The sequence below is a fragment of the Chionomys nivalis genome, chromosome 18 (genome assembly GCF_950005125.1).
Source record: "Chionomys nivalis chromosome 18, mChiNiv1.1, whole genome shotgun sequence".
Classification (NCBI taxonomy): Eukaryota; Metazoa; Chordata; class Mammalia; order Rodentia; family Cricetidae; genus Chionomys; species Chionomys nivalis.
Genome location: NC_080103.1, coordinates 13,667,184 through 13,682,733, shown reverse-complemented (window position 1 = coordinate 13,682,733; position 15,550 = coordinate 13,667,184). Strand labels below are relative to the sequence as shown.

The following is a 15,550-nucleotide window of genomic DNA, read 5'->3' as shown; positions in this document are numbered from 1 at the left end:
ACTTGGGCCCCATATAAATGATATAAAATATAAATAATAAATGAAATTGAGGCAATATAATGACCTCCTGAATCTCTGAATTTAAGAATAGACACTTGTTGGAATAAGCCAGTGTGGTTTCTTAGGAAACAAATGTAAATTAAGTAGATTATTATATTTTTATTTTTGTTGTTGTTGGTGTGTGTGTGTGTGTGTGTATACTTATACCATGGTGCACAAATGGAGGTCAGAGGACAATCTGCCAGCCAGTGTTCTCCTTCCACCATGCTGGTCTTGTGGACTAAGCTCAGATTGTCAGGCGTGGTAGCAGGTGCCTTGAGCCTGAGCCATCTCCTAGCTCAGGTTAAGTCGTTCAAATACAGAAGACAAACATCACCTCAATGACACGTGAGCTGTAAGCATCAACCTGTCTTTATGAACTCCAAATAGAAAGGGGATTCAGGCTTACAGCACAGGGCCTCTATGCACAGCTTTGTGAAGGGCTCGGAAACAGAGTGCACCTGTCACAGTAACGCCTGCACAAACAGGCACACATCAGAGCTCAGACACTGTTAGCTGTGAAGTGCGTGGGAATACTTCAGACCCCAAAATGCGCCTCAGTTAACTGGGGTGTAGACCTGAGTCTGCTTCGGCTCTCCTGATCATAGCATTTGAGATGGAACTGGAGCATCAACTGGAAGCCTTCATCAAATGAAGCTAATCATCAAACCAACTGTGTACAGACTAAAATCTGTCCAAGGAAAGTTGTCTTGACTGGAGTGCAGTGACTGGCTGCCATTCTACAGGATCCCCACCAATTTCTTCACCTCCTCGAACACAGGGTAGGCTAATTCTTTGGCTTTTGCAGATCCAGCAAGTAAAATCTTCTTTAAATGGTCCTTATCCTTTTTCAGTTTCTCAATCTCACTCCTGATTGGAGCAAATTTCTCAATCACAGCATCTGCCACCAGCAGCTTGTAGCGCGCTGTGTCCATGCCTGCACCGCTGCGCACCGCCTCCTCCACCGAGAGGCCTGACACCGCTGCGTGGATCGCCACCATGTTGGAGACGCCAGCTCTGCTGTCCGGCTCGTAGGTGACCTCTGATGTGAAGTCCGTCACAGCCTTCCGGAATTTCCGCACGATCTCCTCTGGGCTGTCTGTTATTCCGACAGTGGCCAGTTTGTCAGGGTCCGATTTTGACATTTTGGCAGAGGGGTCACGGAGGGATTTCACTTTCTTCATAGACGCTAGTGAAAAGACACGTCATTAAGAATGTTAGAGTTTATATCAAAAACATCAGAGGTATTATCTGATTGCACAAATAGCATACCTGAAGAATTTGAACAATTTATCAAGTGTGGAGGTAAAGACACCAGAAACAGGTCTTGTTTAGTGCAGCATCTACAGCATGGATCAGCAGTCATTCATCCAGTGTATAACTGACACAAATGGTATTATGTTGGCCATATTACTTATCCTGTGCACACTTGTGGGTTCCAGGGAACCCAAGTCCCCAGCCTTGCATGGCGAGTGCCTTTATCCTCTAAGCCATTTCTTAAGCTCTGTGAACACTTCATATATTTTTTTAAATTTTGTGTTTGTGGATGTGTATACAGATTCACATGTGTCATGGTGAATCTGTGACCACAGGACAACTTCTGAGACTCTGTTTTGGTCATCCACTTTGTTTTGAGGCAGGCTATGGTTTCCTTCTGCCATTAGGCAGCATCTCCTAGGCTAGAGGGCCATTCTCCTGTCTCCACCTTGCTGTAGGAATGCTGAGATTTTAACCATCTGTGGCAATCCTTCCATGTCGCTACACAGTTACATACAGACACATGCACACACATAGAAACACAGTCGCAGAAACACACACAGAGGGGGATGGCAGGCTGTGCTTCATAAACCAGTGGCATTGATAACTGCTTAGTTTACGGCTATTAATGATGAAGTAGGTAAAAAGCAATGGGTCGAACATTAAACTCTTACTGCTAAAATGGAGGTGACATCAGTGCGTGGGAGACCCTAGCAGAGCTGAGGCTGGCATTGCAGATGCAGTGGTAGGTGTCTGTCCTAGCTCTCCTCTTCATTCAGAAAACAACATTTGGGGATCATCAGTTCTCTCTCATTTGTCTGGACTATGACTGGGCAGAGTTCTCATTCTCCTGGCCTTGTCTCACTGTGAATGTTAAGAAGGGTGAGGTACGTGGTTTCTGGGATCAGCAGGGCTGACAGGGCTCAGCTTGGGATAACTAGACACGTGACTTGGACATAGTGTGAATCTTGTTGAGCCTTGGTCTGCTTATGTGTAAAATAGGGTGTGTAATTTGTTCTATCAAATAAAATCTTCATTTATACACACAATCTATTGATAAATATTTTAGAAACTAAAAATTATGATTTTTAAAGTTTTTCCCTATATTTCACATTTTTTTTTAATGTTCCCACATAATCCCAAACAATAAGGATTTCAGCTAAGAATCATGAAGCCTGTCAGTGAGACAGCCAAATTTAGTCCCAGCAAAGTTCCTGGTCTCTAGTCCACTCTTCAACACGAGCCCAGTTTCATAACCATCTGGTTGTTACTTACTGAGAATGGACTTGGGCAATGGAAAGAACTCCCCATACTTCTGGTTGAAACTTCGAGCTAGATCCTGGACAAGTTCCATGTGCTGGACTTGATCCTCCCCGACAGGAACGTGTGTGGACCTTTAATAAAACACAGACAGAGAAACTCAGCAAGGCTCCTTCTTAGCCGGAAATGGTATTGCAAGCAGCTGCGTGTCCTGCGCCTACTTCACCGTTGGTGTTCAACAAATGGTCACCAACTACAGAGGGAACACGGAGACCCGAGTCTTTATCTGTGTGTCAGACAAATGCTGAGGAGATGTGTGTCTGCTCCGGTTCTGTTCCTCCCATCGCAAAAGAGTGCAGCCGTCAACACCGGCATGGCAGGATCTTGCCGGGAGGGAGCCATGGCGTTTTCAATAGCACATGTTCTGTGTATAATTGTGTCTAAAAGCCACTCCTCATCCCTCACCCAGTCAGCACAGATCACTCCAGCCTAGACCAGATGCTTTTACCTCAGAGCTGCGGCTCACACTTGAAAGACACCCCACCCATTCTTCAAATTAGAGATGGCAGACAGCTCTTCCGGCCAGAGCCTTTCCTCCTCATCAAACAAGGAAGGATTCAAGATCTTTCGGCAATATGTGTCTCCATGTTCGAGGAATTGTAATCGGAGGACAGCTAATATGCGACGAGAAACGTGAATGAAAATCTCAAAGCACAACGCAGATGGGTCTAAGAGACAATGTGGCACAGAGAGAGAGAGAGAACTGCAGGGCGCGTGAAGAGCACACTGACCCTGAGGTAATAACGAGATTCTAGGTACAAATGTGACCTATTTCCACAGATGCACAGATCTGTAACGATACAGCAACCCGGGAAAGGCTGAAGTTCCAGGCACTGGGTTGACTCTCAAGGATTGACAGACAGATAACAATGATGATCACGATGACAATGGAAGAAGGAGAAGGACATACCTAAGTCACCTTTGTCACCTCACTGTAGCTGCTTCGAGAGAGCAAGGATAATGATTTGAGAAAAGGAACTAAGGAAACTTGAGTTTTATCTAAAAATTTTTATTTATTAAGAAAAGAGGATGTGGGAAAAAAAAACCACTCAGAACACAAAGAATTTATTTATGATGGTATCATTCCTGCACGTGCAGTTCAAAGCACGGACTCCTCTGGTGAAGACGGTGACTTCAATGGTTAATGCTGGGCTGTGGCGTCAGGTTGATAAAACAGCTACAGCTTCTGATGGAAGAAGCAGTGAGTGAGCATCGTGGGGGCCCTCCCTCTTTGCAAGCCTTCATTTCCTCTGCAAATGGAGACAACGATGATGGAACCATCCTCTTCCGGCTGTTTCCAGGGTTACCAAGGGTAGCTCCTGAGAGTAAAGGCTCAATACATGGAATCAACTGATATGACAATCACTCGTTAACGTTGGATATGACGAAGGACAAAATGCCAAGAGAGGGACGTAAATGGCCTTATGGGAGGCACACTGGTTTCTCTAATAAGACCATCTTTATTTTAATGGCCAGCCCTGCAAAACAGAAAGACCAAGGCTCCTCCCCAGAGATGGCCATAGACCTGGGGACAATCCAGATTTGGGTACAAACTGTATGTGAAACTGATAGGTGATCCCGAAATGCAAACTATAAACTGTATAGGACTCCTCAGAACTCTGACCTAAGAAAACCAGAACACTGAGTGAAGAGGAGAACCATGAAGTGCTTCCTCCTCTCGGGAGGTCAGCAAAAGCAGTTCCGGGAAACTGCAGAGGCCTGGGAGAGCTAAACCACTGGAGAAGCATGGTTACTTTGTACCCTCTGCTCAGCACGGGCTCCTCTCTGGGGTCCACAAGCACACAGCCTGTTTTTGTCAATTTCTCTTCGCCTGGTCTCTGCTACTCCTACCTGGTAATTATACTGACGCCCATAAGCAGAGGTCATCTTGGCTCCCCCAGCCCAAATTAGCCAGCAGAGCAGGTTAAAAAGCAGTTACAGTAGCCCATAGGAAATCACAGTGGACTGCAACTAACACAGAAAAAACAATTACCATAATCAATACACTTTAAGCACATCAAAATGAATATTTCCACATGTCAAAATGGTTCCAGATTCACAAAGTCACCCCCTAAACAGAAAACACATTTAGTTTTCATAATGACACTGTGTGCGTCTTGCCTTATGTCGGATGCTTGACTCTTTTCTTACAGTTCTGTGGGGTTTTGATTTTTTTTTATAAGAGGATTAAAACCATTTTAATTTTTTTCACCTGGCCCCGTTGCTCCACGTGGCATCTGCATCTGACTCTGGTTTGTTTGTTTCTGGTCCCTCCTCCCGCGGCGGCCGCTGCCGCTTTCACCTCCTGTAATTTATCTTGGCCTTTGCTTCTCGTGCGCGGAGTTCACACTCTACATTACCCAGCCTGGCTTTGATTCCGCTCACTCATGGGGCTTATTCTCTTCACGTTTGCAGCCGCTCTCCTCACAGTCTGCCTTTCACTTCAAATAATTTAGAGCTGCGCTTTTAAAATTTATATCCGACATAATGATATCCATATTAATACGTCCACTCTTCCTCCTCTGCCTTTCCATTCCCTCTCGCCCTGGCTGTGCTTTCTCAGACACAACATAAAACAAAAGTCTTTCATAATTTTGATTGTTATAACTTCTGTCACATAATAATGCCTCTGATCTTCTTCTCTGGTGACTGAACCACTTTTCTCCTGCTTCGATCCTTATTGCCTGGAGGTTTGCTTGGGCTCTGCCCCGCCCCTTTGGCAGCATCAGTGTTCAGATGAATGATCATTGCCCGTGGAGATCTTGCTTTCCTACTGGCTTGGCTGTGCCTGTGGGGTTTCAGAACTGCTGCCTTTACTCAGCAGGCCGGGAAAGGGGTCTGGGGTTGTCTTTTCTGTCACAAAGGGCTGGCTCCCCGTCACTGATTGCTTACTGGACATGCGGCAGTGACTCTCCATCACAGCAATTACATATTAGACATTGATAATCAGTAGATATTGGGAGGAGCTGTGACTTCTGACGAGGCCTCTCCTAGGACCGCCCACCTCAAGCAGGGCAACACATAGTAAATGTGTGGTTACCCCGACACAGGACCCGTGCACAGTCGTTCCACTGTGAAGTTGTATTTCCTTTTCTTTACCATCACTACCATGCTCTAGGCTGGTAAAACAGCCTCGCAACAGACTGGCCCAGCTGCTGTTCTCTTTAATCCATCCTTGCATTTAAGGTTTCCTTTGGAAAGCATCGATGACATTCAATTCGCTGGTCCTTAAATTCCACCGACAGCCTCCCGTTCTGGGAGCACACATTGGTTCGTTTCTTGTCAACCACAGTTCCCTGCCCTCTGTGAGCTCCCAGTGTCAGGGACCAGAGCCTGGAGATTCTGCACCTCAGACTGCCTTCCAGTGGAGTTTGATTTCACAGACCACTGTGTGCTATAGCTGTTCCAGAAGAACAGAGAAGGGATGCCCGTGCAGGCAGCATGGTAGAATAAAGTTGGTGCAGCGGCTTTCAGGACCACGGAAGAAAGATTCCAGGCCAGCCTGGGCTCACTGGATAAAGTTTAAGAACCCTAAAATTTTAAGACGAGCTCTAAGAAAGCATACTCCCAGGGCAGCACTTCCAACCCCAGACAACAGGAAGACTCTCAAACCGAAATTCTAGGCCACTTATTCTCCTGTCTACATTCTTGTTTCTTGGTTGTACTTTAACTGTTCCCCAGAGACCATGTGCTAAAGGCTTGGGCCCAGTCTATGGTGCTACTGGGAGGTGTGGGATCACTTAGGAGCAGGTGGGCTAGAAAGAAATTAGGTCATTGGGGTGTGGCCCTGGAAGGTGATTTGGGGACCCTGGTCTGCCTTTCTATACCTGTTTCTGGTCACCATGGAATAAAGCAGCTTTGTCCCACCATGTGTTTCCACTACGACATCCTGCTTCACTCTAGACCCACAGACATGAGGCCAACCAACCACACTCTGAAACTGCTGACATCCAGGCCAAAGCTGACTTCACAAAGACAGCCGACTAACAGAGTTTGGTTTTCTACTTACAGCCTTTAAAGGCCACCTCCTCATTCTGTGTCATTTCAGACTTTTTTAAAACATGTATTTACTGTGTGTGTGTGTGTGCACGCACGTGTGCATGGTATGCTTGCAGTCACAAAACTACTTATGGGAGTCAATGCTCTCCTTCCACACGGGTTCTTCGGCTTGTGCTTAGGTTGTCAGACTTGGAGACAAGTGTCCTGCCTGCTGAGCATTCTCACTAGGCCCATCTTCTGATTTATGGTCTCAGCTTTTTCTTCTGTTTCTCCTCAAATTTTTGGGTCTATGAAGAATTAGCAGATTTTCTCTGAGAGTTAATTTATCCCTTTTTAAAATATAAAAATTATTATTCATTGTTACTATTTATTATTATTTTGGTGGTGTCTCACACACTCAAGGGAAATGGGCAGACACTACTTTGTTCTGAAAGCTAATTTTTTAATGTGGAAAATGGGGAGAGATCTCACCCACCTATCTTACAGAGCCATCATGAGAATTTGAATGGCATGTATCTACCAGTTATTGGATGCCCTGGAGACCACTGCTCAACACTTCTCAGTCTTTCCTTCTCTTCCCTCCAAGGGCTTGTACAGCGGCACTGCCTAGAATTATCGCATCACAAGTACTTAGACAACCCTGCTGAATATAAATACATTGTGCATATCTCTTTATATGTATATATATGTATATATACATACAAAAAATAAACAAAAACAAAGAAAAATAAATATTTACTTAATATGTGGCCAGCTATTTAATTTTTTGAGAATGTCAAGAGTATCACATTTACATCAATATCCTTTCCACTCTTCCTTCTCCCCCTCCAACTCTTCCCATGTTTACTCCAACTCACTATTAAATTCATGACTTCTTCTTCTATAGTTATTGTTACACACAGATAGACTGACCAACAAGACAGATACACACACACACACACACACACACACACTCCCTCTTCACTGAGTCCATTGAGTGTTGCTCCTATGTTTATGTGGTTAAGACAGACCAGTTGAGACTGGAAACTATTTGGGTGCTTGTCCCTGGAGAAGACTGAGTCACCCTCCTTTCCTACAGCTCTTCATCTGAGGTTAAACCCATCTATGATTTCTCTCATTCACACTGGTGTTGTCATTATGTAGGTCTTGTTTAGGTGACCATATTGTTGAGATGTCATGGGTACAGCTTCCCTATTATGTCTAGAAGACATTATCTAGCAGCTGGCCTTCTGATCCTCTGAGGACTAGCTATTTAAGATTAGGCATCCAGATAAGAAATGTATGAATAAAAATTAAGAACTTTTGCTATTTTTGAGTGTTCTTTCTTCATATACTCAATATATGCTATTATCATCAATACTATTTTGATGGTGCTAGAGACTGAACCTAGGGCTTCATGTACACTAGGCAAGCTCTCTACTACTAAGTTACATCACCTACCTTCTTTATACTTTTATTTTGGGACGGGGTCTCACTAAGTCACTCAAACTAGCCTTGAACCTGTGACCTTCCTGCCCAGTCTGATGAACAGCTGGGATCACAGACCTGCACCTCCAGGCTTGGCTTAAATTTCTGTTATTTATCATATTCTCCAGATAATATCATCTCAGCTCTTCATTCCTGGGTTCCTTAAACAACTCCTATGGAAACAATTACTCGTCTTTCATAAGCCTATCTGAAGCGGCTTCTCTATTCCTGGCCCAGTGTTTGCTCTCTGGCCTACCGTACCACTCATTCTTTTTTTTTTTTTAAGATTTATTTGTTTGTTTGTTTATTTATTTATTTATTATGTATACAACATTCTGCCTCCATGTATGCCTACACGCCAGAGGAGGGCGCCAGATCTCATTACAGATGGTTGTGAGCCACCTTGTGGTTGCTGGGAATTGAACTCAGGACCTCTGGAAGAGCAGCCAGTGCTCTTAACCACTGAGCCATCTCTCCATTCTCCACTGTACCACTCATTCTAATGCTGATTTTAACTAAAGCAAATACAAAACTTATATTTGACTTGCACAGCATTTTATGCAGAGGACGCACAGATTTTCTGGTGGATAGAAGCTACTGATATTTTACCCGCACTTCAATCTATCAACCTACCTATGTTTGTAATATAAATATTCCTAGACATGACTTTTCTCAAATATAGAAAGACGTGAAACAAAACAAAAATAAACAGAAAATACTCCCAGCTGCATAGGTGGTCTAGCCTGAGACTAGACAGAAGGGAACACTGGACTGCTTCTCTTAGTAAAGGGGCATGCAGATGTGCACATCTGTAATCCAATCATGGCATTAAATCTGGCTTGTAATTTCTAGGCTTAGGAAGTAGACTACTATCTTGAGGATAGATAATCACCTGGTTTTCTAGAAAAGCATCTTTTATCTGTTTCCATGGACAAACTGTCTGTGTATATCAGAACACAGATGAGAACAGAAGAATTCTGCCACGATCATGCACCCTCCTTTCTGAAGCCCAGAAGCACTATTCCATCCACTGAGGAGATCAGTAGAAGTTAAGGAACACTTACAGAATGGGAAAGAAATGCCTGCCTTGGAAACATTAAGTACTTCTATGAGCGATCCCTGCTGATGTTGGAGGTAGACTTGCAGTGGCATCTCACTTGTATTTTAATAAATAAAACTAACCGGAAGACCTGAAAAGCACAGCAGCCAGCCACTGGCTCTTACCTCGACCTCAGTCTGAAAATGGCGATCCTGCTTCTAGGAAACCTCAGAATGAGACTGGGACTGAGAGCTGTCTCCTCCCATTTTATAATCCTCTCTAGTTCAGGGATTAAAAGCGTGCACCACTACCACCTGGTTTCTATGGCAAGCTAGTGTGATTACTATTGGGATTAATCTACTGGGATTAAAGGTGTGTGTTATACCTGGTCTATAAGGCTGAGTGGCTGTTTTACTTTTCTGATCCTCAGGCAAGTTTTATTTATTAAAACATAAATGAAATATCACACAAAGACTAAGACAGAGAAGAGGCCAGCAGAAAGCTTTAGGGTTTACCTGCCACATCTGAACTACTTACAGTTTTCTGTGTGACATGAGGACATTCACAGAGTGGGACCTGATCCTAAAAACGGTGGCACATAAAACATGTTTTGAGATCTTAGCAAGTTGCTTTGCTAATGCCAGCCTTCTAGGTGTCCTCCTAGATCTATAAACCACAGAGTTTGTATCATATGCTACTGATCCTATGCAATTTCTTCAGTAACTCTCAGAGGTGTCCCTGCTTATCTAATTTGCAAACAAAAGGACTGCAATATCATTTTGCAAATTAGATTTTGGGCAACTGATGAAAATATACATCAGTTGCCTCTTGCCACAGTTTTAAGTTTTGCAGCTACAGTTACCTAAAAATCAACTAAGGCAGAAAACCATGCATGAGAAATCCCAGAAATAAGCAGTAAGTTTGAATATGCATGTCACTGTAAGCAATGCACTGTCCTTCCCTGCCTGCCACCCGTCAGCAATCAGCACTCCCATGACGACTATGTACCCCGACAGCCACATGCGCTCTCACGTCACCATTATGCACAGCCCGGGCACAGCCTCACAATGACTAAGTTACAGCACATTGGCCCAAAGTACGCAGACAGTGCTGCTGGCAAATCAGATACATGGAAGGGACCTGGTGAAAAGATGAGCGTTCTCAACTTCAGAAAAAGAAAGCAATCATGTATTAAAATAGATAAAACCTCTAATAGGGACTAATCTGTTTGAGAAATTACAGAGTTGGGAAAAATTAAGTCTGTGCTAATTTTACCAAACTAAGAAAGCATGATAAACACTTACCCTCTGCCGCCACATCTTCAGCTCATTGATGTCACCAAACAGCATGAGAAGCAAGGCAGACGACAGCACAGTAAAATAAACTTAGAGCTGGGCCTGGGGCACCGGCTGTAATTCCAGTTACCCAGAGCTGAGGCAAGAGGAATACGCATTTGAAGACTGTGAATTCAAGGCCAGTCTGAACAACTTAGCCAGACCCTGTCTCAGAAGCCAAAATGTAAAAATGGGACTGCAAATCTATCACAGGGTTCATCCCACTAGAGAAAACAAGACAGCTGCATAGAGAGCCCACACTCACTCAACTGCCATTGCAGGACACTGCTATGCCTGTTCTTGCCCACTGTCCTCCCTTCCTCCTTCTATCTCATCCTCTTCCTTCTTTCCCTCCCCTTCCCTTCTCCTCTCCTCTTTTTCTTCCTGGTCACAAGATGAGCAGTTTGAGCTACTCCCTATTTCTTGTCCCTGCCATCCAGCACCCCACTGCCGACTCAAAGCCACACGCCTCCCTGACCTTAGACTGGGAGCACCTCTGGGTCTCGGATGCTGACTCCAAGCTTTTTTAGCTACGGTGACTCTGGATTTGCTGCTGACCACTCTGTGCCTCGGGTTTCTCTTCTGAAGAACAGGATGATGATGATAAATTTCACAAGACTATTAGGATTCATGCACAGAGATGACTCAGAAAGGTCCCTAACACATAGTAGGCCTTCCACATTAGCTCCAAATAGTCAGTCACTGAAACACACACAGATTTAGTTTGCAGTGCTGCCTGGTACATCTGATCCTTTTTGTAGCTCCTTCTCCACAAGTCAGCCCTTTCCCTGAGGTGTTAAGAATACTATTGTGTGACACACGCCTGCAATTCCTGCACACACTCACCATGAGCGTGGGCTGCACAGTGCAACCTTGCCGTGAACAAGCAAAGCACACTCACACACAGCCTTTTTTCTCATGGCGAGAGTACATAGGCACCAGAGCAGGGCTGGCCTCCCTCCTTACTTGTAGCACAGAATGTCCGCCGCCTGCAGCACCGGGTATGTGAGCAGGCCCACTGTCCCATCATGCTTCTGCCTTGCAGCCTTAGCCTGTAGAAAGATGAGAGAAGAGAAAGAAATCTCATGTGGACCCGATTACACTGCTCAGCTAAGACACTTTGAAGGGAGGCGAGGAGTGCTCTGGAGGTCCTGCAATAACACACATCCGGGGCCTTTAGCCACTCCAGCATCACCTGCTGCTTACCATGGTCGTGCTCTGAGCTCCAGGAGAAGCAAGGGCAACTTTTTACCATTTGTATCTAAGTTTATTCTCGGAGCTGGGGCAAAGCCCACCCAAGCTCTACCACTGAGCTACGCACAGGGCCCCTCGCCCCAGGGGGGATCCTGGATCACCTCTATTTCACTTTCATTTCACTAAGGACAAAGGGATTTTCTAGATTCCAAATCAACTATGTTCAGAAATGAACTATGTTCACAAAGCCTGATGAGCCAAGCTCCATCCTCAGGACCCATACTCTGGAAAGAGAGAGCTGATTCCGGGAAAGTGTACTCCACATGCCATTGCTCACCCTCCCCCAAGACATTTAAAAAGATTAAAAACTGAAACGGTGTTGCATTAAATTTACAGATAAATTTTTACTTATTTATTTATTTTTTTTGTGTGTGTGGTCTTGTGCCTATACATGTTGGCATGACTGAAGGTATATGCCAGAAGCTTGCATACAGAGGTCAGAGGACAACTTTTGGAGAGTCAGTTCTCTCCTTCCACTGTGGGCTTTAGGAACTGAATCCGGGTCACCAGGCTAGTGCGGAGTCATCTTGCTGCCCACTTTGAGGATATATTATTACTATTATTTTTATTTATCTATTTGTGTGTATTTATGTATGTGCATGCCACATGTGAGTAGGTGCCTGCATAGCTAGAGAGAGGGTGTAGGATCCCCTAAAATTGGACATACAGGCTGTTGTGGTTCTGGAAGAGTAAAAAAGATCTCATGACTCCTGAGCCATCTCTCTGGCCCTTTACTTTTTATATTAGCACGCTGGCCTTGCAGTCACACAGGAGGCAAGGTGCTGTGAAAACACTAGTGCTTACTGAGTGCTGTTAATCTGCGATCCAAGCTCTATCCATCAACCCTCCAGATAAACCCAACCTCAGCAGCCCTGACCCACCCTTCACACCACTCCTGTGCTTACTGTCCCCACCCTTCACGCCACTCCTCCTGTGCTCACTGTCCCGGCCCTTCACACCACTCCCCCTCCCCCTGTGCTCACTGTCCCCACCCTTCACGCCACTCCTCCTGTGCTCACTGTCCTGGCCCTTCACACCACTCCTGTGCTCACTGTCCCCATCGGAATTGTCCTTCGCATATCTTCCCAGGATACTAAAATTCTGCCTCAGAGAATTTTTTACATTTAATTATTAGATTCAATCAGAAATTAGTAGTATAATGTTGTACTAAAATATCAAAGTCTTGCCTAAAATTAAAATATGTTAAAGAGTCTTATAAAACCTTTGTTTCCAGTTCCTGGCATGTGGTCAATCTGCAGCCTTCCCATTAGTGTCTTATTTACCAGCTCTTTGGACATTCACAAGATACCATTATTTGTTGTAAGCAACAGAATAGACATTCATTTTTCCTAGTTCTGGATGCCAGGAAGTAGAGGATTAAGACAAAGACTAGAGCTAGAAAAGAGAGCCCCTGCCACAGCCCACACCCCACCTCCAGGACTGGCCAGTGGTGCTTTTTTGTGTGTGTAACCTTATTTCCTTTGTGAGAGAGGTAAAGGGACTTATTTTAGAACAACAATCCCACTCATGAGGGACCCACCCTTTCCATCTGTCCACCTCTCAAAGTCCTGGCTGCTTGGGGTTGGGTTTCAAGGTAAGGTATCTGGGAAACAGGCACCCCTGTACCCAGACCAGGCACAGGCACTTCACGGGGGCTTCTCTCTGCAGTTTAGGGAATGGCTTCTGAAAAGCAACTTTTTTTTTTTTTTTTTTGATTTTCGAGACAGGGTTTCTCTGTAGCTTTTGGTTCCTGTCCTGGAACTAGCTCTTGTAGTCCAGGCTTGCCTCGAACTCCCAGAGATCCGCCTGCCTCTGCCTCCCGAGTGCTGGGATTAAAGGCGTGCGCCACCACCGCCCGGCTGAAAAGCAACTTCTGAGACAATGAAGGACCCTGAAAATATGCTCAAAAGAAGCTGAAACTACAGTAAGTGCTGATGTAATTACTGTTACCCAATTCAAGTTAGCCAATTGCAAAAGTAAACGGCAGTGAAGCACTATGGATTATTTAATTTATCTTCTTAGTGGAACTTCTGTGGACCTGAACTGTTGCCTAGGCTCAACTTGTTTAAATGTTAAAAATATTGTTTCTTCTCCCCATAGAGAAAACATTCTTTCCAGGATGCTTGTTAGTTCCAGGGGATATTGGAGGCAAAATCAAGGACCAGTACTCTAGAGATTCTGATTGTTCGTTAACTATAATGTAGCAGATTCAAAGCCATTCCCAAATCTATCTAAATACAGATATAACAAATAGGTCTGAAGCCGGAGTCCTGGAGAACCCTTCTGTTTTATGCTCCACACTGTGACGTGGAGAGGTGGGTGATGCTGCTACAGCCTACAGTGAGTGGTGGACCAGGGTGGAGAGGCGGGTGATGCTGCTGCAGCCTACAGTGAGTGGTGGACCAGGGTGGCAAGTCAACTCAGGACTCCAAGAACCTGGCACAGCAACAAACAGACGCCTTCCTTTCCATTAACAATCTTGTCCTGGCATTTACCTTCCACTGGTGTAAATGCTGCAGCCGGGGCAGTCTGACCATGCAGGTGAGGATCCAGCTTAACTGAGTGTGTTCAGGTACCTAAGGGAAAAATAGTAATAACAAAAAACAGTAAAATATATATATATATATATATATATAAAGTCAATGTCTTCTTGCACAAAAGCAGAAATAATTAGACAAGATGGATAGTTCAAATAGTAGAGAATGACCCAAGTCAAGGTTATTAAAAGGAAACAGGTGAAGGGCCGGGCTGTTATTTCTGATGCATAGACCCTTGAGTCAAGGAGAAGAGTATGAATATACATATATACATACACACCCCCCCTACATATACCCACCACTGCTACTGCTAAAAACACCCATCCCAACTAATACAAATACCAATCTATTGTTTAAGTTCTCAACATCCCTAGTAAGGAAGTGACCAGGGATATTTCAGTATCTTCAATGTGGATTTCACTACATCCTAGGGTACCCATCCCCTTGAAATGTCAGGCTTGTCAATAAATCTTTCCTCGCCTCTTGTCTCTCCCCTTCCCTTCACTCCCCTCTCCTCTCCTCCCCTCCCCTCTCTTGCCCTCCCTTCCCCATCCAAAGCCCTCTTTGATCCTCTTTAAATCCATGATGATAGCCACAAAACTTTTCATGTAGACAGCAAAGAAAGGCACCTAACTCCAATGAGAAGTTTGGCCTGTTCAGATCTGCAGTGATGAGAAAGTGGACCGGCTGCATCACCTGTCCACCAAAGGAGAGTTGTAAAGATCCTAGCTTTTCCTCTTTTGAGTCTTCACTTTCTTTTCTTTCTTTTTTTGTATTGTTTTGTTTTCCTGCCCCCACCACTAATCAACATGAAAATACAAACTCTCCTCAACCTAGTTTTGTTTGAATCAAGTTTAATCAAGTAAGCAAAACCTGGCAACAATTGGGATGATTCTTGGGTCCAGGCCATATTCTAACTGATGACCTAGAATGTGAGTCCTAAGAATCCCATTTCTGGGCCCTGGGGACTCCGAGTCTATTGATTGTGGCATTCTGTGTCCATATGATTCCCTTAAAAAGCAGAGACTCTTGCCAATTCTGCAAAGTGGCCCCAAATGTGTTCTCTGTGGGTTTTGCAAAGGGAACATAAAGGGATGGGGATGAACCAGCGCAGGCCTGTTTCACTAGCAAGGAGCCGACATCTGGAGCAAGACAGTTTCTCTTTTTTTCCCCCTTCAAGTCAGAGAGAAGGAAGAGTTGTTTTTCACGTATGTGACAAGGAATTGCTTTTAAAGTTTTGCGAGTGGCTGGGTGGAATCTATCATCTTTCTTCTAAGGGGTTTCAGGGAAGGCAATGGCTATGA

The 15,550-nt window shown here is 44.6% G+C and overlaps 1 protein-coding gene across 1 annotated transcript in view; it reads right to left on the bottom strand.

Moving 5' to 3' along the window:
* Window positions 1-216: 216 nt before the first annotated feature.
* Window positions 217-15,550, bottom strand: part of Wars2 (tryptophanyl tRNA synthetase 2, mitochondrial) — a 71,262-nt gene continuing 55,928 nt past the window's right edge. Inside the window, exons 3-6 of the mRNA XM_057793494.1 lie at window positions 14,205-14,285; window positions 11,422-11,507; window positions 2,572-2,690; window positions 217-1,228 (exon numbers count right to left, since the gene is read on the bottom strand). Of these exons, the coding sequence (XP_057649477.1) occupies window positions 780-1,228; window positions 2,572-2,690; window positions 11,422-11,507; window positions 14,205-14,285 (735 nt within the window). The 3' untranslated portion in view covers window positions 217-779. The remainder of the gene's footprint in view (window positions 1,229-2,571; window positions 2,691-11,421; window positions 11,508-14,204; window positions 14,286-15,550) is intronic.